At 40.2% G+C, this 25,525-nt stretch overlaps 2 protein-coding genes across 2 annotated transcripts in view; one reads left to right on the forward strand and one right to left on the reverse strand.

Annotated features, from left to right (window-relative positions):
• gcna (germ cell nuclear acidic peptidase) overlaps window positions 1-1,517 on the forward strand; it is a 34,560-nt gene extending 33,043 nt beyond the window's left edge. Inside the window, exons 18-19 of the mRNA XM_061927664.2 lie at window positions 701-905; window positions 975-1,517. Coding sequence (XP_061783648.2) covers window positions 701-905; window positions 975-1,206 — 437 coding nt within the window. The 3' untranslated portion in view covers window positions 1,207-1,517. The remainder of the gene's footprint in view (window positions 1-700; window positions 906-974) is intronic.
• Window positions 1,518-4,589: 3,072 nt separating this feature from the next.
• On the reverse strand, window positions 4,590-25,490 carry cetn2 (centrin, EF-hand protein, 2). Its single transcript, XM_061927663.2, has 5 exons — window positions 25,209-25,490; window positions 24,947-25,111; window positions 23,140-23,268; window positions 9,007-9,144; window positions 4,590-5,795 (listed from the first exon to the last, which is right to left on the reverse strand). Exons 1-5 carry the CDS (start codon window positions 25,209-25,211, stop codon window positions 5,706-5,708), a joined length of 525 nt encoding a protein of 174 aa, XP_061783647.1. The 5' UTR covers window positions 25,212-25,490; the 3' UTR covers window positions 4,590-5,705.
• Window positions 25,491-25,525: the final 35 nt, after the last annotated feature.

Raw genomic sequence — 25,525 nt, forward strand, 5'->3', positions numbered from 1 at the left:
TCTTAGTGTCATAGTGTGTGTAGTTAGTATGTTCCAATAGCAGCAGAAGTGCACTTTTTGAAGAGCTGTATTATTTTCAGTTTTGTGCCTAAGGGACTGATTTTATTTAGCACTATATTATTATTTATACACCTATAGTGATCACAGAGACAGGTTGTTTTTGTGTTACTGTATATATTTGTTTTTCTGGAAAAATCCCACTTAACATACTTTGGGTAACAAGAGTCAATATTTTTATTTTTTATTTTTTTAGGGGGGGTAACAGTCAATATTTATTTATTATTATTATTTTTTTTCTTATAAAATAAAAGTGAGCTTTTGTTAAACCAAATATTGTGTTTTTTCCATTTACAACAACCTAGCTGGATTCGATAAGAGAATCGATAAGGAATCGGTCCGATAAGAGGATTCGATAATGGGCTCGAACTCAAAAATTTCTTATCAAACATCATCCCTACTATACAGACAATTGTAAACTACCGTATATATTTCATCTGCAGTAGGACTTGGACATTAAAATTGTTTTAAATGGCATTAGATTAGCCTTGGTGATACCTGCAGAAAGCTTGGATCCAGTCTGTCATTTCCATCGTTAAATAGGCTTCCTACTGACTGAACCAGATTACGAGTGTTCTTTCAAATCCTTGAACTCCTGCTTGTAGAACTGATTCAATTATTACCAATGATCCAATCCTCCTAGATCGCCTCAGAGACACACTGATCCACGAGATGTGCCACGCAGCAACCTGGCTGATCAACGGCGTAAGGGACGGACACGGAGGCTTCTGGAAGCTGTATGCTCGCAAGTCCATCCTGGTGCACCCTGAGCTACCAATGGTGACTCGCTGCCACAGCTATGACATCAAGTACAAGTTTATGTACCAGTGCACTCGCTGTCAGAACAAGTCAGTTAAAGAGATTTCAAGTTTATGCCGTTTTTACCGTGTATACTTAATTCTTGTGCATGTCTACAGGATCGGCCGCCATTCCAAGTCACTGGACACGCAGCGGTTTGTGTGTGCACTTTGCACTGGTCAGCTCATCTTGCTCACGCCGTCAAAGCCTCGCCCTCCGACACCTTTTGCTAGCTTTGTCAAGGAAAACTACAAGACTGTACGCCAGGAGTTCACGGGTCAAAGTCATGCAGAAGTCATGCGAAAACTCAGTGCAGACTTTGCATCAAAGAACAAGGTCAGTGAAAATTGACATTCTTGCCTAAATAATGGTGATGTAAGTGGAACACCGCAACAGAACCACAGTAAGAATATAATGGATGTATACAATGGCCTAGTAAGTGATCAGTTGTGTATTTTAGGGTCAATGTTCAGATTCTGAGCCAATCTAACTGTGGTGTTTTATAAGGAGTTGACTTCTAGATTATCTTGTGTCCGGTTTTATACAACTAATAAAAGTTTTCATGTTTATGCATCGAAACTGGTCATTTTTTCCCTCCCACAAATTGTATGAAGTCTGCAACAACAAAGGTCATCATACTGCAAAAAGTCAGTGTTCGAAAATACAAATATTAGGTGTATTTTACTTGAACTAAGGAAAATTATCTGCCAATAGAACAAGAAAATTTGGCTTGTCAAGACTTTCCAAAACAAGTAAAATTACTGTATTTTTCGGAGTATAAGTCGCCCCGGAGTATAAGTCGCACCGGCCGAAAATGCGTAATAAAGAAGGAAAAAAACATATATAAGCATACTTGCCAACCTTGAGACCTCCGATTTCGGGAGGTGGGGTGGGGTGGGGGCCTGGTCGGGGGTGGGGCGGGGCGTGGTTAAGAGGGGAGGAGTATATTGACAGCTAGAATTCACCAAGTCAAATATTATATATATATACATATACATATACATATACATATATATATGCATATATATATACGCATATATATATATATATATATATATATCCTGAAAATATGCAAACAAAACTGTGTTTAGATAATTGATACTTCAAACTTGCATAAATAAATCTTAAGGAATATAACATAACTTGGCTTCTGAGAGCTTCAAAATGTAATGAATAAAATGCTAAAGTTGTTGATTAACAAGCAATTATTTTAATAATTAAATATGGTCATTTTAAATGAATCATTATGATAATTTAAAATTAATTATTTCAAATATGTTTATTTTAATGTATAATTCTATGGCTGGATGTAAAAAGGAGTCAGAAAAAATAAAAATACAATTAATTTTGATGTTTTTAGCAAAATATAGTAAAAATGTATTTAGTTTTTTTTTTTTTTTTAATTAATAAATATATTTATTTTTAGGTAAGATAAACATAACAATACAATTTATCTCTAGTCTGGATGATTTAGTTCTTGTCACCCTGTTGTCCTCCCGTCGTGAAAAAAGGCTGTCCTCACTCAGGTCCGCATGGAGCTGGAGGGGGCGTGGCCTCCAGCTCCGGCTGAAAATCGGGAGATTTTCGGGAGAATATTTGTCCCGGGAGGTTTTCGGGAGAGGCCCTGAATTTCGGGAGTCTCCCGGAAAATTCGGGAGGGTTGGCAAGTATGTATATAAGTCGCACTGGAGTATAAGTCGCATTTTTTGAGGAGATTTATTTGATAAAACCCAACACCAAGAATAGACATTCGAAAGGCAATTTAAAATAAATAAAGAATAGTGAACAAAAGGCTGAATAAGTGTACGTTATATGAGGCATAAATAACCAACTGAAAACGTGCCTGGTATGTTAACGTAACATATTATGGTAAGAGTCATTCAAATAACTATAACATATAGAACATGCTATACGTTTACCAAACAATCTGTCACTCCTAATCGCTAAATCCCATGAAATCTTATACGTCTAGTCTCTTACGTGAATGAGCTAAATAATAATATTTGATATTTTACGGTAATGTTTTAATAATTTCACACATAAGTCGCTCCTGAGTATAAGTCGCACCCCCGGCCAAACTATGAAAAAAAACTGCGACTTATAGTCCGAAAAATACGGTAGCTAACCTCAATGAACCCCAAAATACCTTAAAATAAGTATATTCTCACTAACAAGTGCACTTTTCTTGATAGAAAAAAAAAATATGAGACCTTTTTTCTCAATATGTTGAAAAATATTCTTAAATTAAGAAAATGCTAGTATATATATATATATATATATATATATATATGTATGTATGTATGTGTGTACGTGTGTATATATATATATATATGTATATATATATTAGAGATGCGCGGATAGGCAATTATTTAATCCGCAACCGCATCACAAAAGTCGTCACCCATCCGCCATCCACCCGAACTAACATTTTATCAAAACCGCGCCCGCCCGCACCCACCCGTTGTTATATATCTAATATAGACGATGCAAGGCATTAGTGAGGTTATAAAGCTTTTGACTGTTAAAGAAAGGAGACTGATCCAATGGAGCAGAGACATTCAATGCGTGCCACGCTGTCACGGCCCAGACGCACACCAGTGCGCAATCATCTGGGAGCCGCGCTGAGCGCACCTCCAAGAGCGCTCGCGCCACTCAAACTGCTGCAGGCAGCTGCGTTCTTTCTTGTTTTAACATCCTGTGGCACTCTTCTGGGATCACGGCGGACGAAACTGCTCATGCTCAGGGTGTTTGTGGAGGTTCGGGGTTTTGCACAAATGTGATGCACCATGTTAGATGTCCCGGTTTTGTGACTGTCGTAGACATAAACAGCGTCGCAGCTCTTGCAAATCACGTAGCCAGCATTACTATCATCCTGATTTACAACCTCATAAAAACGAGTCCACGCTGAACTTTTCTGGCTTTTTTTCCCCCTGGTCTTTAGTATTCCCTTTTTTAGTTTGTCGCGTACCACGTTTGCTGCCGGCGTTGCCATCTTTTTTTTTTCTTCTTCTTCTGTTGTGGCGTGCTGCAGGTGCCTGCTCGTTTTTCGTATGTGGGTAACAACATTTAATTATGTATATATATTTCCCAATTGGTTTAACTGCCACCCGCCTGAATCTATTTAAAATCTTTTTTTTATTTTTTTATTTCAACCACCCGACCCGCGGATAATCCGCGGACTCCGCGGTTGTGTCCGCAAACCGCGCATCTCTAATATATATATATATATATATATATATATATATATATATACACACATACATACACATACAGCCTGGCCCCCAGCCAAATTTTTGTTTATTGTAATTTTGAAGAATTTATCTGAATGCGCATGAACTATTTCTGTTCAAAATAGTTTGAAATGTCACATGTTAAATGTTTAAATATTAACTGTCAGTTTACTGTACTGTGCCAACTGTACTACTATATGAGTACGTATTTTCTCTTGTTTCATTGAAAATAAAACCGCAAAGTCCATTTGGCTGTCAACTGTTTTAATTATGAGACACAATTGTGTCAAAGTCATGATTTTTTTGTTCATGCTTGAAATAGGAAATTATTACTCTAAAAAAGTATTATAATACTTGTGAGTGTTTGACACAGCTTTGCAACAGTGGATATTCTAGTTTTAAGCATGTTTTACTCAATATAGGTCATAACATCTCAGCAACAGGCTGTAATATCTTACTGAGATCATTTAGGAGCAAAACACTTAAAACAAGTAAAACAGTCCAACATAAAATCTGGCTTAGTGAGAAGAATTATCTTATCAGACAGAAAATAAGCAAATACCACCCTTACTTGAGATATTTAATCTTACTTAGATTTAAGTTTTTGCAGTGCAGTCAATGGTATTACCGTGATCCAGTATGACATAATATCAAAGTATCCAAATGTATTAGATCATGCTTCCTAAATAAATGCTAAATACCAATGCATCACAAAGGTGGTGTGCAGGGACAATAGCTCTTATGCATAACAATGAAGTAAACGTGAGTTTAAAAAAAATAGGAGGGCAAAATGCTTCAATGGGGAAGGGTGGCTCTGTTGAATAAGTGGCTGTACCAGCAACTTGAGAGTTCCAGGTTCGATTCCCCCTTCCGCCCTTGTAGTCACTGCTGTTGTGTCCTTGGGCAAGACAATTTACCCAGCTGCTCCCAGTGTGCCATTCACACTGATTTAAATGTAGCTTAAAGATGTAGATAATGGGTTTCACTATGTAAAGCACTATATAAATACAATTCACTACAATAATCTGTACAGTAAGCGATATTATTTGTATTTTTTTATGCACTGTACAACATACAAAACATTCAAAAATACAGACAAAACACTATGTATCATTCAAAAGATTAGCCATGTTCATACTGTAACATTGGAAAGAGACAATTGGCATGTCATTTTCTATATTCTGTGAAGGTGTTGCTATTTTCATTTTGTGCACATCATGGCAAAGCTTCTTTTATGATGTGTAAAGATGTATTACGCTCTATCACTGACTTTGTCTTGATAGCATGCCTAGTTCATACTAGTTAATGTACAAACTAAATATGCCGGTATTATTTTAAGAATGTTGTACGGTTGAAATGCAGGCACTGATAGTATTTGACAAATATCAGTAATCTTCACAACAGTATGCGGTATCGAACCAGAGCATCTGTTAACTTGACAGTGATGTTGTGATTGTACAACGACCTAGATAGGATTTTAAATACATGTTTAAAATCCATTTCCATTTCTGACACGTCGCAACAATTGCAATGATAGAAGTAAAATGGACAATTGCGAGAGAATGAAATCTAAAAGCAGCTTTCCGTGTCAAACCGTTTTGTCAGGATAATAGACTTCCGTCAATACAGGCACGTTTTCTTCATAATCCGCAGGAACTCCTGTTGGTTTACTTCTCCATCTCCATCTCGGTCCGCCTCGTCAATCATTTCCTTCATGGCAAACAAAGTGGGAGAATAGCAGCACATGTCAATGAAGCGGTCCACTTCTGCAGCAGAGATTCTCTAACTGCGGTACGTGGACTACTATTAGTACATACCTGCCAACTACTCCGGTTTTCCCGTAATTAGTACGGTTTGCAGTGATAAAAAATACGGTTTTTCATTCATTAAAAAATTTTTTTTTTTTAAAGTTTTATTCACGAAATCGCGTAACAACAATGACAATCGACACTGCTTCCCGTAACGTCCTATCGAGCCATTCCGAATGCCATGCGCGAGGCTATTTATAGCACCGCTGCCAAGCACGAGGCACCAGTTGCCATTGTTTCCAAACGAGCGAACGATCATGGAATCAGCCGGAGAAAAATCGCAAACGAGTCTTAAACCGAAAAGAAAACTGCAGTCATTCCGTGAAGAATATTCAAAAGCCTATCCGGGAATAATTATCCGTTCAGTGTTTCCCACAGGGCAGGCATCTATTTGTGGTGGTGTGGTCGGGGGGCCAGGGGGTGGCGGCGGCAGCGGCGATGACCAAGAAGAACGCGGAGTTGGATTATAATTACAACACTTTATGTACATATTTATATACAGATTTGAACAATTAGTTATTCACTGAAATATATTTATTAATTGTGGTTCTTACAAAAAATATATCTTATAAAATATAAAAGCTAAAATGTCTCTTAAAGCCCTGCCCCTTTAATTAGTGCATACTAAATAATTTAACTTTAGCCTACTACTACAACCATATTATTTACCAGCAACATAAAGTGAAACAGAGGCAGAGGTGTATGTTTTGTCGTGGTCCTCTCTATAAGGCACATAAGAATATAAATTAGGACCCTTTTCATGAGACAAGTGCATTTCTGATCTGACCCTGCTTTATTTTTCTGTGTTTGCTGAGTCTCACCTGTTGCCTCCGCCCTAATTTTTCTACTTGCCCGACTTCTCAAATCTACTTGCCCCAATATTTTTACTTGTCCTGCCTAGGTTTTTTTCTGGCTGTGTAGTGCTCATGGCTTATATCTTACTAAAATCCTTCCCGATGACTATTTACAACACTACACAGTATTTATTATTATTATTATCTATAATTACATTTAAATGGCATTGCATACATGTAAAATTAAATGCTATTTCACATTATTTGACCAGTAGCAGTTACACCCATCTGAACAGGTCAGCCACCTGTTTAAAGCCCGATCACAGTTGAAATCTTGAAATGAAGGGCCTTTAATGGCCAAAACATTAACCTGGACAACATTTTAACAGCTGGTTAGCTCAGATTTGATTCTTTTCATTGCATTCACATGCTGCGGTGGACAGTGGACATTTTAGCTTGAGTATTAATACAGTATCTGAAGCACCGTCTCCACGTGTGTTTATTGACAACAGGGTTATAACCTGGACACGTTAGCTCGTCGGTATGGCAACACGTGACTGTTACTACTTGCGTCTGCCCCGGTCCCCGAGTCAAACAGCGGCGGTGTTAATGAAGCAGCGTCAGGCTGCTCACAGTCAGTGAAACGCTCGGTGAAATCGCGGATTAATGTTAAATATGACGAGCCGCGAGCGATGCAGCTATAACTTATCTACCTATTACCTATATTACCCTCGTATTTTGATCCCGTCCGTCTTCGTCTTCGTCTTCATCTTCTTCTGGCCCACCAGGTGAATTAAGTGCTATTGGCGGAGCTACAATGCATAGTAGGCTACCGCCACCTACTGCACCGGAGTTGTAACTACAAGCAACATTCACAGACAGAGTCCCATTGCTTTTATGAGCGGTCGAGCGAGTCAAAAGCCGAAAAATCCATTTGTGGCGGACGTAATTCTTTCGTGGCGGGCCGCCACAAATAAATGAATGTGTGGGAAACACTGCCGTTCCAAAAAGGGTGAAAACTACGGGAATTGCACCTTGTGCAGACAAGATTTTTCGATCGGACACGGAGGAATTAGCGATGTAAAAGACCACGTTGGGACAAAAAAAACACAAGTCTAATGCCGTTGCTAGCGATACAAGTGGAAAACTTTCAACGTTTTTCGGATTTTAGCCACAAAAAGGTAATGACACCAATGTTATCTATTGGAATTGTTTAGTACTGTTACACTGTTAAAAGTGTTAATACTATTTATGCTTTCAAGTCCAAGTTGAAGAAATCTTGTTAAAACTACCAAAATACAGAAGTATGTCCTTAATATTTTTGCAGTGCTATTTCTGTTGAAAAGTTCAAATGATTACATTAGAGATGTGATGTGCCACTTTTCAAGTGTCTGATGGCTTCAATTAATTTTCATTAATTTTTCATATTTTGAATTCTTTTGAAAGGCTTACAAAAAAACTACATTTGAATTGTAATTCCATGCTATTGACAGGACTATTAATTTTAATGAAGTTAGCTTACCATGTTTACAGTATGATAATTGTGATAGAAATGTGAATTTTAGGCACAGAATATTTTTTACAATTGAACAAGGCAGTAGATTATACAAGCTTGGACAGAAAGTTAATAATGACACCAATTTTTTTTTTAATGGAATTGTTTAGTACTGTTTTACCATTTGTTTACTGTAAAAAGTGTTTATACTGTTTATACTTTCAATGAACAAATTGAAGTCTTGTGAAAGGTTGACAGGATAACTGGCATTAACTGTCAAAATAATGTCAAACTATTGAAGTTAGCTTACAGAATAAACATGTCAATCAACCCATATGATTTTTGCTGTAATATTTTTGTTTTGAAAAGTCACTGTGACTGATAGAAAAGTGATGGTTTTAGCAACATTTTAACCTGTCTGAATGCTAATAATCATTTTGCGTCGGGGGGCGAAGCCTGAACCCCCCCACCAGGACCCTGGACCCTGGCTACTAGGTTTTTCTGATTTCAAAAGTTGGCAGGTATGTTAGTATGCGGGCTCCATCCGGTGGTATGCTGTAGAATCACTTGATTATAAAGTAAAGTGTTTTATTTTTCTATATTTACACAGTGTGGCTGTTCAAATTGGGTATAATGTAGTGGCCAAAAATATGAAACAATACTTGTTAAATAAAACTTCTGCCTTGCTTTTAATGAATACTCAGGCCCACTACGCTACTGTATTTTAATACTGGTCATTTTGGTTGTATACTTGGTGAGCTAAGTGTTTTAGTTTAGTTTATGTGAACCCCTTTAACCAGAACGAGGCCCATAATGAGACTGACCTGCAGCTCGTCATCTGTGAGGGTCTCTCCCAGCTCCTTGGCGACTCTTTTCAGGTTCTTGAAGGAGATCCTGCCGGTTTCGTCGTCGTCAAATAGGCGGAAGGCTTTTAGTATTTCCTCTTTGGAATCCTTTTCAGCCTAAATGGAAAAGCAGTTTTACTGAAGGTGCTACTACGCGTGCACACGTCCTACCAGTGGCTGCAATTTTAAAATCCAAAGTACATGCTGATTGCGTGCATGGAATGGAGGATTGCACCGATTATGCGGCCATCCATCCATCCATCCATTTTCTACCGCTTGTCCCTTTCGGGTTTGCGGGGGTGTGCTGGAGCCTATCTCAGCTGCATTCGGGCGGAAGGCGGCGTACACCCTGGACAGAGGTGGGTAGTAACGCGCTACATTTACTCCGTTACATCTACTTGAGTAACTTTTGGGATAAATTGTACTTCTAAGAGTAGTTTTAATGCAATATACTTTTACTTTTACTTGAGTATATTTATAGAGAAGAAACGCTACATTTACTCCGCTACATTTATCTACATTCAGCTCGCTACTCGCTACTGATTTTTATCGATCTGTTAATGCACGCTTTGTTTGTTTTGGTTTATCAGACAGACCTTCAAAGTAGGATCTATCGCATGCCTGCGTTTCACCAATCAAATGCAGTCACTGGTGACGTTTGACTCCGTCTCACCAATCAAATGCAGTCACTGGTGACGTTTGACTCCGTCTCACCAATCAAATACAGTCACTGGTGACGTTTGACTCCGTTTCACCAATCAAATGCAGTCACTGGTGACGTTTGACTCCGTTTCACCAATCAAATACAGTCACTGGTGACGTTTGACTCCGTTTCACCAATCAAATACAGTCACTGGTGACGTTTGACTCCGTTTCACCAATCAAATACAGTCACTGGTGACACTTGACTCCGTTTCACCAATCAAATGCAGTCACTGGTGACACTTGACTCCGTTTCACCAATCAAATGCAGTCACTGGTGACGTTTGACTCCGTTTCACCAATCAAATACAGTCACTGGTGACGTTTGACTCCGTTTCACCAATCAAATACAGTCACTGGTGACGTTTGACTCCGTTTCACCAATCAAATACAGTCACTGGTGACGTTTGACTCCGTTTCACCAATCAAATACAGTCACTGGTGACGTTTGACTCCGTCTCACCAATCAAATACAGTCACTGGTGACGTTTGACTCCGTTTCACCAATCAAATGCAGTCACTGGTGACGTTTGACTCCGTTTCACCAATCAAATACAGTCACTGGTGACGTTTGACTCCGTTTCACCAATCAAATACAGTCACTGGTGACGTTTGACTCCGTTTCACCAATCAAATACAGTCACTGGTGACACTTGACTCCGTTTCACCAATCAAATGCAGTCACTGGTGACACTTGACTCCGTTTCACCAATCAAATGCAGTCACTGGTGACGTTTGACTCCGTTTCACCAATCAAATACAGTCACTGGTGACGTTTGACTCCGTTTCACCAATCAAATACAGTCACTGGTGACGTTTGACTCCGTTTCACCAATCAAATACAGTCACTGGTGACGTTTGACTCCGTTTCACCAATCAAATACAGTCACTGGTGACGTTTGACTCCGTCTCACCAATCAAATGCAGTCACTGGTGACGTTTGACTCCGTCTCACCAATCAAATACAGTCACTGGTGACGTTTGACTCCGTTTCACCAATCAAATGCAGTCACTGGTGACGTTTGACTCCGTTTCACCAATCAAATACAGTCACTGGTGACGTTTGACTCCGTTTCACCAATCAAATACAGTCACTGGTGACGTTTGACTCCGTTTCACCAATCAAATACAGTCACTGGTGACACTTGACTCCGTTTCACCAATCAAATGCAGTCACTGGTGACACTTGACTCCGTTTCACCAATCAAATGCAGTCACTGGTGACGTTTGACTCCGTTTCACCAATCAAATACAGTCACTGGTGACGTTTGACTCCGTTTCACCAATCAAATACAGTCACTGGTGACGTTTGACTCCGTTTCACCAATCAAATGCAGTCACTGGTGACGTTTGACTCCGTTTCACCAATCAAATGCAGTCACTGGTGACGTTTGACTCCGTTTCACCAATCAAATGCAGTCACTGGTGACGTTTGACTCCGTTTCACCAATCAAATACAGTCACTGGTGACGTTTGACTCCGTTTCACCAATCAAATACAGTCACTGGTGACGTTTGACTCCGTTTCACCAATCAAATGCAGTCACTGGTGACGTTTGACTCCGTTTCACCAATCAAATACAGTCACTGGTGACGTTTGACTCCGTTTCACCAATCAAATACAGTCACTGGTGACGTTTGACTCCGTTTCACCAATCAAATACAGTCACTGGTGACGTTTGACTCCGTTTCACCAATCAAATGCAGTCACTGGTGACGTTTGACCCTGTTTCACCAATCAAATACAGTCACTGGTGACGTTTGACTCCGTTTCACCAATCAAATGCAGTCACTGGTGACGTTTGACTCTGTTTCACCAATCAAATGCAGTCACTGGTGACGTTTGACTCCGTTTCACCAATCAAATGCAGTCACTGGTGACGTTTGACTCCGTTTCACCAATCAAATGCAGTCACTGGTGACGTTTGACTCCGTTTCACCAATCAAATACAGTCACTGGTGACGTTTGACTCCGTTTCACCAATCAAATACAGTCACTGGTGACGTTTGACTCCGTTTCACCAATCAAATACAGTCACTGGTGACGTTTGACTCTGTTTCACCAATCAAATGCAGTCACTGGTGACGTTTGACTCCGTTTCACCAATCAAATGCAATCACTGGTGACGTTTGACTCCGTTTCACCAATCAAATGCAATCACTGGTGACGTTTGACTCCGTTTCACCAATCAAATGCAGTCACTGGTGACGTTTGACTCTGTTTCACCGATCAAACAGAGCCAGGCGGTCACATGATTAACAAGCTTAAGCTTACATGAACTCAACGTCAAATTTGAGGAAGCACATGGCGGTAAGTAACGTTAGTAGATATTTTGGCTGTCACCGTAGGCTGATGTTAGCTTCCCTGCTATGAATCACTGTCAAATGTACATCGTGTGGGGACATTTATTAACGTACTGCAGCCTCATAGACACACACATGCATATAAACACCAATCAGTGTGTTCCCAGTTGCAGCCCACACCTATCAGTTTATGGTTTGCGTAAAGGCTAACTTGTTATTTTCCTTTGTAATCTCTGCCTACTGAGCCTATGATGCTGTTAAGTTATTGTGGCTAAATTTGCCCTTATTTTTTTCATGTTAATGTATTATTATTTAATATATATTATTGTTTGCTCTTGAACGCATCGTAATTATCCCCTCAACTCCCCCCAAAATGGATTAACTCGCTGGAATAAAAAAGACAATATAACATACATCCATAAACGCGGATACATATGAAAAAGTGCAATATATTTATCTGTACAGTAACCTATTTATTTATTTATATTTGCACCTTATTGCTTTTTTATCCTGCATTACCATGAGCTAATGCAACGACATTTTGTTCCTATCTGTACTGTAAAGTTCAAATTTGAATGACCACAAAGTCTAAGTTTTAGTTGCTTAAGAGATATTCCTGGCTCTGAATTTGCTCATTGCTATTGTTATGTTTTTGTGCATTTGTTGCCGTCATCATTAAACGAACAGGTTACTCATCAATTACTCAGTACTTGAGTAGTTTTTTCACAACATACTTTTTACTTTTACTCAAGTAAATATTTGGGTGTCTACTCCTTACTTTTACTTGAGTAATAAATCTCTAAAGTAACAGAACTCTTACTTGAGTACAATTTCTGGCTACTCTACCCACCTCTGACCCTGGACAAGTCGCCAACACAGATAGGACACACAACATTCACACACTAGGTCCAATTTTTAGTGTTGCCAATCAACCTATCCACAGGTGCATGTTTTTGGAGGTGGGAGGAAGCCAGAGTCCCCGGAGGGAACCCACGCAGTCCGGGATTGAACTCTTCCTATTGTGAGTCACATGCACTAACCCCTGTTCCACCATGCCGATTATGCAGCTTTTGTGCTTTTATATTTTCTTTGTTTGCTTGGATATCCACACTGCAAAACGTTAGTGTTCAAAAACAAGAAAAAAAATTAAGGGTATTTTATTTGAACTAAGCAAAATTATCTGCCAATAGAACAAGAAAATTTGGCTTGTCAAGACTTTCCAAAACAAGTAAAATTAGCTAACCTCAATAAACCCAAAAATACCTCAAAATAAGTATATTCTCACTAATAACAAGTGCACTTTTCTTGGTAGAAAATAAAAATATAGAATAGAATAGAAAGTACTTTATTGATCCCTGGGGGGTAATTCAGCACCACAGTTCGCTCACAATAGACAGTAATAATAATAAATAATATAATATATAATATAATAAGCGGTAGAAAATGGATGGATGGATATTCTACATACAGTGGGGCAAAAAAGTATTTAGTCAGCTACCGATTGTGCAAGTTCTCCCACTTAAAATGATGACAGAGGTCTGTAATTTTCATCATAGGTACACTTCAACTGTGAGAGACAGAATGTGAAAAAAAAATCCAGGAATTCACATTGTAGGATTTTTAAAGAATCTATTTGTAAATTATGGTGGAAAATAAGTATTTGGTCACTTCAAACAAGGAAGATCTCTGGCTCTCACAGACCTGTAACTTCTTCTTTAAGAAGCTCTTCTGTCTTCCACTCGTTACTTGTATTAATGGCACCTGTTTGAACTGGTTATCTGTATAAAAGACACTTGTCCACAACCTCAAACAGTCAGACTCCAAACTCCACTATGGCCAAGACCAAAGAGCTGTCAAAGGACACCAGGAAAAGAATTGCAGACCTGCACCAGACTGTGAAGAGTGAATCTACAATAGGCAAGCAGCTTGGTGTGAAAAAATCAACTGTGGGAGCAATTATCAGAAAATGGAAGACATACAAGACCACTGATAATCTCCCTCGATCTGGGGCTCCACGCAAGATCTCATCCCGTGGGATCAAAATGATCATGAGAACGGTGAGCAAAAATCCCAGAACCACATGGGGGGACCTGGTGAATGACCTGCAGAGAGCTGGGACCAAAGTAACAAAGGTTACCATCAGTAACACACTACGCCGACAGGGAATCAAATCCTGCAGTGCCAGACGTGTCCCCCTGCTTAAGCCAGTGCATGTCCAGGCCCGTCTGAAGTTTGCCAGAGAGCACATGGATGATACAGCAGAGGATTGGGAGAATGTCATGTGGTCAGATGAAACCAAAATAGAACTTTTTGGTATAAACTCAACTCGTCGTGTTTGGAGGAAGAAGAATACTGAGTTGCATCCCAAGAACACCATACCTACTGTGAAGCATGGGGCTGGAAACATCATGCTTTGGGGCTGTTTTTCTGCTCTGGGGACAGGCCGACTGATCCGTGTTAAGGAAAGAATGAATGGGGCCATGTATCGTGAGATTTTGAGCCAAAACCTCCTTCCATCAGTGAGAGCTTTGAAGATGAAACGTGGCTGGGTCTTCCAGCATGACAATGATCCCAAACACACCGCCCGGGCAACGAAGGAGTGGCTCCGTAAGAAGCATTTGAAAGTCCTGGAGTGGCCTAGCCAGTCTCCAGACCTCAACCCCACAGAAAATCTGTGGAGGGAGTTGAAAGTCCGTGTTGCTGGGCGACAGCCCCAAAACATCACTGCTCTCGAGAAGATCTGCATGGAGGAATGGGCCAAAATACCAGCTACTGTGTGTGCAAACCTGGTAAAGACCTATAGTAATCGTTTGACCTCTGTTATTGCCAACAAAGGTTATATTACAAAGTATTGAGTTGAATTTTTGTTATTGACCAAATACTTATTTTCCACCATAATTTACAAATAGATTCTTTAAAAATCCTACAATGTGAATTCCTGGATTTTTTTTCACATTCTGTCTCTCACAGTTGAAGTGTACCTATGATGAAAATTACAGACCTCTGTCATCATTTTAAGTGGGAGAACTTGCACAATCGGTGGCTGACTAAATACTTTTTTGCCCCACTGTATACTCTACATTTAAGTGCAGTCAAGGAACATATGCATTATTCTGTGTTGTTCCTTGTTGCATTTTGGGAATCTGAGCTTTTTTGCTCAATATGTTGAAAATTTTTCTTAAATTAAGTAAATGCTAGTGGCATTATCTTGACATAATGACATGCGCTCGGCATTACATTTCTTGAAACCAGCAAACTTATACTAAAAACTAATTTATTGTTCTTAATGAAAAGGCAACAAGGCAAGCGCTTGTTACTCTCGGGGTCTCCTAGCCGCTCAGGGAAATCATATGGTCTAAAAATGCATTTTTCCATCGATAACATGACATAATCGTGCCAAGTGCGTGCTCTTTCAGTCAATTAGTGCGCATATATACAGCCCGGCCCCCGGCCAACTTTTTTTTTATTGTAATTTTGAAGAATTTATCTGAATGTGCATGAACTATTTCTGTTCAAAATTGTTTGAAATATCACATGTTGAATGTTTAAATATTAACTGTCAGTTTACTGTACTACTATATGAGTACGTATTTTCCATACCTGCCAACTACTGCGGTTTTCCCGTAATTAGTACGGTTTTCATCAACCTATTTCAGGTTACGGTTGCAGTGATAAAAAATACGGTTTTTCATTAATTAAAACAATTTTTTTTTTTTTAAGTTTTATTCACGAAATCGCGTAACAACAATGACAATCGACACTGCTTCCCGTAATTTCCTATCGAGCCATTCCGAATGCCATGCGCGAGGCTATTTATAGCACCGCTGCCAAGCACGAGGCACCAGTTGCCATTGTTTCCAAACGAGCGAACGATCATGGAATCAGCCGGAGAAAAATCGCAAAGGAGTCTTAAACCGAAAAGAAAACTGCAGTCATTCCGTGAAGAATATTCAAAAGTCTATCCGGGAATAATTATCCGTTCCAAAAAGGGTGAAAACTACGCGAATTGCACCTTGTGCAGACAAGATTTTTCGATCGGACACGGAGGAATTAGCGATGTAAAAGACCACGTTGGGACAAAAAAACACAAGTCTAATGCCGTTGCTAGCGATACAAGTGGAAAACTTTCAACGTTTTTCGTCGCCCAAACAGATTCTTTGGATGTGATAAATGCCGAAGTTTTATTTACGGAGGCAATAATTGAGCATGGACTAGAATAAATTTGGATTTTAGTCACAAAAATGTAATGACACCAATGTTATCTATTGGAATTGTTTAGTACTGTTATACTGTTAAAAGTGTTTATACTATTTATGCTTTCAAGTCCAAGTTGAAGAAATCTTGTTAAATGTTGACAGCATAAGTACCAAAATACAGAAGTATGTCCTTAATATTTTTGCAGTGCTATTTCTGTTGAAAAGTTCAAATGATTACATTAGAGATGTGATGTGCCACTTTTCAAGTGTCTGATGGCTTAAATTAATTTTCATTAATTTTTCATATTTTGAATTCTTTTGAAAGGCTTACAAAAAAACTACATTTGAATTGTAATTCCATGCTATTGACAGGACTATTAATTTTAATGAAGTTAGCTTACCATGTTTACAGTATGATAATTGTGATAGAAATGTGAATTTTAGGCACAGAATATTTTTTACAATTGAACAAGGCAGTAGATTATACAAGCTTGGACAGAAAGTTAATGACACCAATTTTTTTTTTTATGGAATTGTTTAGTACTGTTTTACCATTTGTTTATTGTAAAAAGTGTTTATACTTTCAATGAACAAATTGAAGTCTTGTGAAAGGTTGACAGGATAACTGGCATTAACTGTCAAAATAATTTCAAACTATTGAAGTTAGCTTACAGAATAAACATGTCAATCAACCCATATGATTTTTGCTGTAATATTTTTGTTTTGAAAAGTCACTGTGACTGATAGAAAAGTGGTGGTTTTAGCAACATTTTAACCTGTCTGAATGCTAATAATCATTTTGCGTCGGGGGGCGAAGCCTGAACCCCCCACCAGGACTTTGTCCTGGACCTACCGGGGCCTGCGGCCCTTGGACCCTGGCTACTAGGTTTTTCTGATTTCAAAAGTTGGCAGGTATGATTTTCTATTGTTTCATTGAAAATAAAACCGCACAGTCCATTTGGCTGTCATCTGTTTTAATTATGAGACACAATTGTGTCAAAATATTTTTTTTTTATGCTTGAAATAAGAAATTATTACTTTAAAAAAGTAGTTTTATACTTGCTAGTGTTGATGAATCAGAATCAGAATAGTTTTATTGCCATTGTTTGAGAACGGGTTCACAAACTAGGAATTTTTCTTGGTGCAATCGTGCAACATAAAACACATTTAACACAGATTTGGTAATAACAAGAGCTGTAACTGAACTATCAGATCTTGTTATAGACTTAGAAGGAATTCAAAGGAGCTACTGTTAGGAGTTATTGTTCATGTGCCTGATGACACAGCTTTGCAACAGTTGACATTCTCGTTTCAAGCATGTTTTACTCAATATAGGTCATCAAATCTCAGCAACAAGCTGTAATATCTTCCTGAGATCATTTAGGACCAAAACCCTTAAAACAAGTAAAACACTAACATAAAATCTGCTTAATAAATAACATTTTAAAAAATAGAGGCAGCTCACTGGTAAGTGCTGCTATTTGAGCTATTTTTAGAACAGGCCAGCGGGCGACTCATCTGGTCCTTACGGGCGACCTGGTGCCTGCGGGCACCGGGTTGGTGACCCCTGGTCTACAGCATGCTACTGTGAGTTTTTTTATGCTAGCTTCACGCTATGATCTACGTTCTTGTTATTTATGCTATGCTACCATACTTACCAACCTTGAGATCTCCGATTTCGGGAGGTGGGGGTGGGGGGCGTGGTTGGGGGCGTGGTTAAGAGGGAAGGAGTATATTTACAGCTAGAATTCACCAAGTCAAGTATTTCATATATATATATATATATATATATATATATATATATATATGCTGTCATCTAGCAAAGCTGAATTTGACCAAGCAACCCCCCCGTACCAAAAAGCCCTTGATGAAAGCGGATACAATTTCACCCTCACCTATGAACCCACGCCAGGAAACCAGCCAAAAAAGAACAGAAAACGAAACGGCATCATCTGGTACAACCCCCCATACAGCAAAAACGTCTCAACGAACATTGGACACAAATTCCTCAATCTGATTGACAAACACTTTCCCAAAGACAACAACCTAAGAAAAGTATTCAACAAGAACAACATCAAATTGAGCTACAGCTGCATGAACAATATACGACAAATCATCTCAAACCACAACAAAACAATTGCAAATGAGCCGTCGACCCCCAGTCAGAACGACTCCAAAACCAACAAAGCATGTAACTGTCGAAAGAAACCTGATTGCCCCCTCAACGGGGGGTGCTTACAAACATCAGTTGTCTACCAATCTAAGGTAATACGCAAGGACATTAACACATCCGACACATATGTAGGATTAACCGAGGGTGAATTCAAAACCAGATGGAACAACCACAAGGCTTCTTTCAGGAACAAAAACCTGCGAAATACCACAGAACTCAGCAAACACATTTGGGACCTCAAAGACAATAATGTTGAATATTCAATAACATGGCAAATTCTTGCATCCAGCACACCTTACAATAGTGGTAATAAAAGATGCAACCTATGCTTGAAAGAGAAACTGTTTATTATTTACCGTCCAGACCTGTCATCCCTCAACAAGCGCAGCGAAATTGTAACAACATGCCGCCATAGACGGAAACACCTCCTAGGTAACACATGAGCCAATCACCACGCCCCTAGGCCAGCCTGTACCCACCCACTCTGTGCCCTATATAATCCATGGTATGCGAATGCTCCCATTAAAATCTCCTGACGATTGAGGGTACCCCCCTCATGAAACAGGCCTGTAGAGATGAAATAGTCTTGTGATTTTTTTTCCCCACACACACATATATATATATATATATATATATATATATATATATATATATATATATATATATATATATATATATATATATATATCCTGAAAATATGCAAACAAAACTGTGTTTAGACAATTGATACTTCAAACTTGCATGAATAAATCGTAAGGAATATAACATAACTTGGCTTCTGAGAGCTTCAAAATGTAATGAATACATTTCTAAAGTTGTTGATAAACAAGCAATTATTTTAATAATTAAATATGGTCATTTTAAATTAATTATGATCATTTAAAATTAATTATTTTAATGTATAATTCTATGGCTGGATGTAATAAGGAGTCAGAAAAAATAAAAACACAATTAATTTTGATGGTTTTAGCAAAATATAGTAAAAATGTATTTAGTTTATTAATAAATATATTTATTTTTATTAAGTTAAAGTACCAATAATTGTCACACACACACTAGATGTGGTGTAATTTGCATTTGACCCATCCCCTTGTTCACCCCCTGGGAGGCGAGGGGAGCAGTGGGCAGCAGCGATGGCCGCGCCTGGGAATAATTTTTGGTGATTTAACCCCCAATTCCAACCCTTGATGCTGAGTGCCAAGCAGGGTGGTAATGGGTCCCATTTTTATAGTCTTTGGTATGACTCGGCTGGGGTTTGAACTCACAACCTACTGATCTCAGGGCGGACACTCTAACCACTAGGCCACTGAGTAGGTTTAGGCTTTGAGAAGAAGCGACTGGGATGAGAATCAGCACCTCCAAGTCCGAGTCCATGGTTCTCGCCTGGAAAAGGGTGGAGTGCCATCTCCGGGTTGGGGAGGAGACCCTGCCCCAAGTGGAGGAGTTCAAGTACCTCGGAGTCTTGTTCACGAGTGAGGGAAGAGTGGATCGTGAGATCGACAGGCGGATCGGTGCGGCGTCTTCAGTAATGCGGACGCTGTATCGATCTGTTGTGGTGAAGAAGGAGCTGAGCCGGAAGGCAAAGCTCTCAATTTACCGGTCGATCTACGTTCCCATCCTCACCTATGGTCATGAGCTTTGGGTTATGACCGAAAGGACAAGATCACGGGTACAAGCGGCCGAAATGAGTTTCCTCCGCCGGGTGGTGGGGCTCTCCCTTAGAGATAGGGTGAGAAGCTCTGTCATCCGGGGGGAGCTCAAAGTAAAGCCGCTGCTCCTCCGCATCGAGAGGAGCCAGATGAGGTGGTTCGGGCATCTGGTCAGGATGCCACCCGAACGCCTCCCTAGGGAGGTGTTTAGGGCACGTCCGACCGGTAGGAGGCCGCGGGGAAGACCCAGGACACGTTGGGAAGACTATGTCTCCCGGCTGGCCTGGGAACGCCTCGGGGTCCCACAGGAAGAGCTGGACGAAGTGGCTGGGGAGAGGGAAGTCTGGGCTTCCCTGCTTAGGCTGCTGCCCCCGCGACCCGACCTCGGATAAGCGGAAGAAGAAGATGGATGGATGCTGAGTGCCAAGCAGGGTGGTAATGGGTCCCATTTTCATAGTCTTTGGTATGACTCGGCCGGGGTTTGAACTCACAACCTACCGATCTCAGGGCGGACACTCTAACCACTAGGCCCCTGAGTAGGTTTAGGCCAGGGGTGCTCACACTTTTTCTGCAGGCGAGCTACTTTTCAATTGATCAAGTCGTGGGGATCTACCTCATTAATATATATAATTTATATTTACTTATCTATGTTAAGTTAAAGGGGTTTAATGATAATGCAAGCATGTTTAACACATATAGTTAATATTGTTAATACATTAAAGGTGTTTAATGATAATACAAGTATGTTTAATACATATAGTTAATATTGTTAACAAGTTAAAGGTGTTTAAAGATAATGCAAGCATGTTTAACACATATAGTTAATATTGTTAACAAGTTAAAGGTGGTTAAAAATGATACAAGCATGTTTAACACAAATAGTTAATATTGTTAACAACTTAAAGGTGGTTAAAGATAATACAAGCATGTTTAACACATATAGTTAATATTGTTAACAACTTAAAGGTGTTTAAAGATAATGCAAGCATGTTTAACACATATAGTTAATATTGTTAACAAGTTAAAGGTGGTTAAAGATAATGCAAACATGTTTAACACATATAGATTCCTTTCTTTCATGAAGACAAGAATATAAGTTGGTGTATTACCTGATTCTGATGACTTGCATTGATTGGAATCAGACAGTGGTGATGATAACGTCCGCATTTTCGAATGGAGGAGAAAAAAAGTCCTCCTTTCTGTCCAATACCACATGAAAGTGGTTGGTTTTTGGCATCTTATTTGTCCAGCTTCCGTACTCCTTTGTATACACTTTACAAGAAATACATTGTCGGCAAACTCCGTAGCTTGCTAGCTTGTGCACGCCAGCTTTCTGAGACTCTTATTTTGGTAGCGCAGGCAGGATGAAGCAGAGCTTTTATTGTGCAACTGTGCAGTCGGTCTTTGGAGTTTTGACGACAGGTACGGCGCCAGAGTCTGTTGAAATAAAGTGTTTCTCGCCTTCCAGTCGGTCATTTTAATGAGCTGGCAGCAGCCAGCGTCATCTCAGAAGACGCTCGGGTGCCGTGAATGTCAATCAAGTGACGAAAGTGACGTCATAGTGAAGATTTATGATCGCTCATTTTTAGGACTATTTTTTTAATGCCTGGCTGGTAGAGATGCGCGGATAGGCAATTTATCTCATCCGCAACCGCGTCAGAAAGTCGTCAACCATCCGCCATCCACCCGATGTAACGTTTGATCAGAACTGCATCCGCCCGCCATCCGCCCGTTGTTATATATCTAATATTAATAAAAATTAAAAAAAAGGGTGAAAACTACGCGAATTGCACCTTGTGCAGACAAGATTTTTCGATCGGACACGGAGGAATTAGCCATGTAAAAGACCACGTTGGGACAAAAAAACACAAGTCTAATGCCGTTGCTAGCGATACAAGTGGAAAACTTTCAACGTTTTTCGTCGCCCAAACAGATTCTTTGGATGTGATAAATGCCGAAGTTTTATTTACGGAGGCAATAATTGAGCATGGACTTCCAATCGCACTGGCTGATCACATGGGACAGTTAATAATGTAATGCAACCTTTAAAAATCATTACGCGGTGATCGCGATGCCAAAAATAAACTTTTCTTGCATGATAATGTCCAGAAAAATTTGCTTTATATTACTATAGAGTCCTTTTAACGAATGAGTTTGATGGTTTATCACAAACCTTAAATGAAATTCCATGGCCACCGTCCTGCTCTCTATATCAACCAGGGTGAGCCCCACCCCTTTCGTGAGCGCACTGTGCGCGGAGTGACCCCTGTTACGCGCCCCCGGCAACAGGGGTGGCAAGCAGGTAAGCTGCGCGGGCGGAGCGCGCGGAGTGACCCATGTTACGAGCCCCCGGCCACGGGGGTGGCGGGCAGGTAAGCTGCTTACCTGCTGCGCGTGACGCCGGCCGCGGCGAAAGCGGACGAGGCGGGGTGTCGGTGCGGTGGGCGCGGTGGTGACCCTGGACGTGCGTCGGGCCCTTCTCGCGGATCGCCTCAGCTACGGCTCCCGGTGGGGCCCTCTCGGGGGAAGGGGCCTCGGTCCCGGACCCCGGCGAGGCGTCCCTCCTCCGCTCCGTAAAAGTGTCCATCTCTTTTTTTTTTTCTGTTGTGGCATATGCAGCAGGTGCCTGCTCGTTTTTCGTATGTGGGTAACAACATTTAACTATGTATATATATTTCCCAATTGGTTTAACTGCCACCCGCAAAAATAAAATAAAATAAATAAATATCTAATTAATCCGCCCGACCCGACCCGCGAGCGGATAAAATCTTATTTTTTTAAATTTCATCCGCCCGATCCGCGGATAATCCGCGGACTCCGCGGTTGTGTCCGCAAACCGCGCATCTCTACTGGCTGGTGATCGACTGACACACCCTCCGAGATCGACCGGTAGATCGCGATCGACGTAACGAGCACCCCTGGTTTAGGCTTTGAGAAGAATTATCTTATCAGACAGAAAATAAGCAAATATCACCCTTATTTGAGATATTTCATCTTACACAGATTTAAATATCTCAAATAAGGGTGATATTTGCTTATTTTTCCGTTTTTGCAGCGCACTCATCCCCCACAAACACGTTTTCATTTACCATCTTTTGCGTCATGACGCTGAGGAAGTCTCCAAAGGAGATCTTTCCCGTGCCATCCTTATCCACTTCACCGATCATCTTCTTAATCTCCTCTTTTTTGGGTTCAAAGCCCAGAGCTCTCATCGAAACCTTAAAACACAACAAAAAAAAAAAAAACATGTCGCGTTCAATATAAATACAGGTAAAAGCCAGTAAATTAGAATATTTTGAAAAACTTGATTTATTTCAGTAATTGCATTCAAAAGGTGTAACTTGTACATTATATTTATTCATTGCACACAGACTGATGCATTCAAATGTTTATTTCATTTAATTTTGATGATTTGAAGTGGCAACAAATGAAAATCCAAAATTCCAAAATTAGAATATTACTTAAGGCTAATACAAAAAAGGGATTTTTAGAAATGTTGGCCAACTGAAAAGTATGAAAATGAAAAATATGAGCATGTACAATACTCAATACTTGGTTGGAGCTCCTTTTGCCTCAATTACTGCGTTAATGCGGCGTGGCATGGAGTCGATGAGTTTCTGGCACTGCTCAGGTGTTATGAGAGCCCAGGTTGCTCTGATAGTGGCCTTCAACTCTTCTGCGTTTTTGGGTCTGGCATTCTGCATCTTCCTTTTCACAATACCCCACAGATTTTCTATGGGGCTAAGGTCAGGGGAGTTGGCGGGCCAATTTAGAACAGAAATACCATGGTCCGTAAACCAGGCACGGGTAGATTTTGCGCTGTGTGCAGGCGCCAAGTCCTGTTGGAACTTGAAATCTCCATCTCCATAGAGCAGGTCAGCAGCAGGAAGCATGAAGTGCTCTAAAACTTGCTGGTAGACGGCTGCGTTGACCCTGGATCTCAGGAAACAGAGTGGACCGACACCAGCAGATGACATGGCACCCCAAACCATCACCCAACCATGCAAATTTTGCATTTCCTTTGGAAATCGAGGTCCCAGAGTCTGGAGGAAGACAGGAGAGGCACAGGATCCACGTTGCCTGAAGTCTAGTGTAAAGTTTCCACCATCAGTGATGGTTTGGGGTACCATGTCATCTGCTGGTGTCGGTCCACTCTGTTTCCTGAGATCCAGGGTCAACGCAGCCGTCTACCAGCAAGTTTTAGAGCACTTCATGCTTCCTGCTGCTGACCTGCTCTATAGAGATGGAGATTTCAAGTTCCAACAGGACTTGGCGCCTGCACACAGCGCAAAATCTACCCGTGCCTGGTTTACGGACCATGGTATTTCTGTTCTAAATTGGCCCGCCAACTCCCCTGACCTTAGCCCCATAGAAAATCTGTGGGGTATTGTGAAAAGGAAGATGCAGAATGCCAGACCCAAAAACGCAGAAGAGTTGAAGGCCACTATCAGAGCAACCTGGGCTCTCATAACACCTGAGCAGTGCCAGAAACTCATCGACTCCATGCCACGCCGCATTAACGCAGTAATTGAGGCAAAAGGAGCTCCAACCAAGTATTGAGTATTGTACATGCTCATATTTTTCATTTTCATACTTTTCAGTTGGCCAACATTTCTAAAAATCCCTTTTTTGTATTAGCCTTAAGTAATATTCTAATTTTGTGACACACGGAATTTTGGATTTTCATTTGTTGCCACTTCAAATCATCAAAATTAAATGAAATAAACATTTGAATGCATCAGTCTGTGTGCAATGAATAAATATAATGTACAAGTTACACCTTTTGAATGCAATTACTGAAATAAATCAAGTTTTTCAAAATATTCTAATTTACTGGCTTTTACCTGTATATTAAATGACTTTAAATTGGAATGTATTTTATTTTTTTTCCCCTACCTTGAGTTCTTTAACGTCAATGTATCCAGATCCATCTGTGTCAAAGAGCTCAAAGGCATCTTTGATCTCCTGTTTCTGCTCCTCAGTCAGCTCAGCTTTGAGTGCTGTCTTCTTGCGAGGAGGAGGCACCGGTCCCTGTAAGGATGGTCTCTTATTGGCACTCGCCTGGTGGACACGCAAAACAAACCTCTTTAAATACAATATTGTAGGACAAGCGGTAGTAAATGGATGGATTGTAGCGAATACAATATGTTTTACTCACCATCAGTTGTGTGGGCAAAGCGAATCTGCTGTTTATACCCAGGCTTCCCTAGTAAAGATGAAAGTATGACACCGCTTTATACTTTTAAATTAACTGCACACACCAGCTTTGTATATTATATTCCCCAAAAAACATTAAAAATGACAGAACAGCGGCGGAGGTGTAAATAAACGAAATGGTTTTTTTCTCCCCCTACGTTAGCGTTCTCGATTTAGCAGCTGCTGTCCGTGGAAGCGTTTGTTTTGTTCACCCTGGAGTGCCTGGAACACGAATGCCGTTCAGATGGTATGGGCTGGTTAAAAGAGGCACACGCGGTG

This window comes from Nerophis lumbriciformis, linkage group LG35 (assembly GCF_033978685.3).
Source record: "Nerophis lumbriciformis linkage group LG35, RoL_Nlum_v2.1, whole genome shotgun sequence".
NCBI lineage: Eukaryota > Metazoa > Chordata > Actinopteri > Syngnathiformes > Syngnathidae > Nerophis > Nerophis lumbriciformis.

What these genes read in the sequence shown, in the direction of transcription:
- cetn2 (XM_061927663.2), bottom strand. An exon ending in GCGTCATGACGCAAAAGATG is followed by an intron (nt 9,145 to 23,139) that starts GTAAATGAAAAC and finishes TTTTCCATTTAG; the next exon opens with GCTGAAAAGGATTCCAAAGA. An exon ending in TCACAGATGACGAGCTGCAG is followed by an intron (nt 5,796 to 9,006) that starts GTCAGTCTCATT and finishes TTTGCCATGAAG; the next exon opens with GAAATGATTGACGAGGCGGA.